The 326-nt window shown below is 33.4% G+C and overlaps 1 protein-coding gene across 1 annotated transcript; it reads right to left on the bottom strand.

The window, feature by feature from the left end:
• Positions 1–86: 86 nt before the first annotated feature.
• PHALS_03417 (conserved hypothetical protein) lies at positions 87–303 on the bottom strand (the record flags this gene model as incomplete). Its single annotated transcript, XM_024717621.1, has 2 exons — positions 87–116; positions 181–303. The coding sequence occupies 2 exons, from the start codon at positions 301–303 to the stop codon at positions 87–89; spliced, it is 153 nt and encodes a 50-aa protein (XP_024583102.1).
• Positions 304–326: the final 23 nt, after the last annotated feature.

Raw genomic sequence — 326 nt, 5'->3', positions numbered from 1 at the left:
CCTTGCAAGTGATTTTAATTGTGTCAATGGACTTGAATATGATTTTGCACGTAAAATACCACATTTTGCTGGACTTCGTAAGAATCTTAAAGATACAGGTAAAGTTCCTGTTGATTCTAATAACATCTTTTTCACTTCAATTGGTGTCAATGTTTGTAGAAATACACCATTTGCACTTACTAATAACGAACCTCTTGGTATATACACACCAGCAATTGTTAAATTCTGAGCTGTTTTCACACAACTATCATGAATCCATTCGTATACTGAACTTAATTGTGCCATATCAGTACGTTGAGGCATCTGAATTTCTAAAAACTCACTTT

This window comes from Plasmopara halstedii (genome assembly GCF_900000015.1).
Source record: "Plasmopara halstedii genome assembly, contig: Scaffold_2328, whole genome shotgun sequence".
NCBI classification, from domain to species: domain Eukaryota; phylum Oomycota; class Peronosporomycetes; order Peronosporales; family Peronosporaceae; genus Plasmopara; species Plasmopara halstedii.
This window is presented reverse-complemented; position numbering and strand designations above follow the sequence as displayed.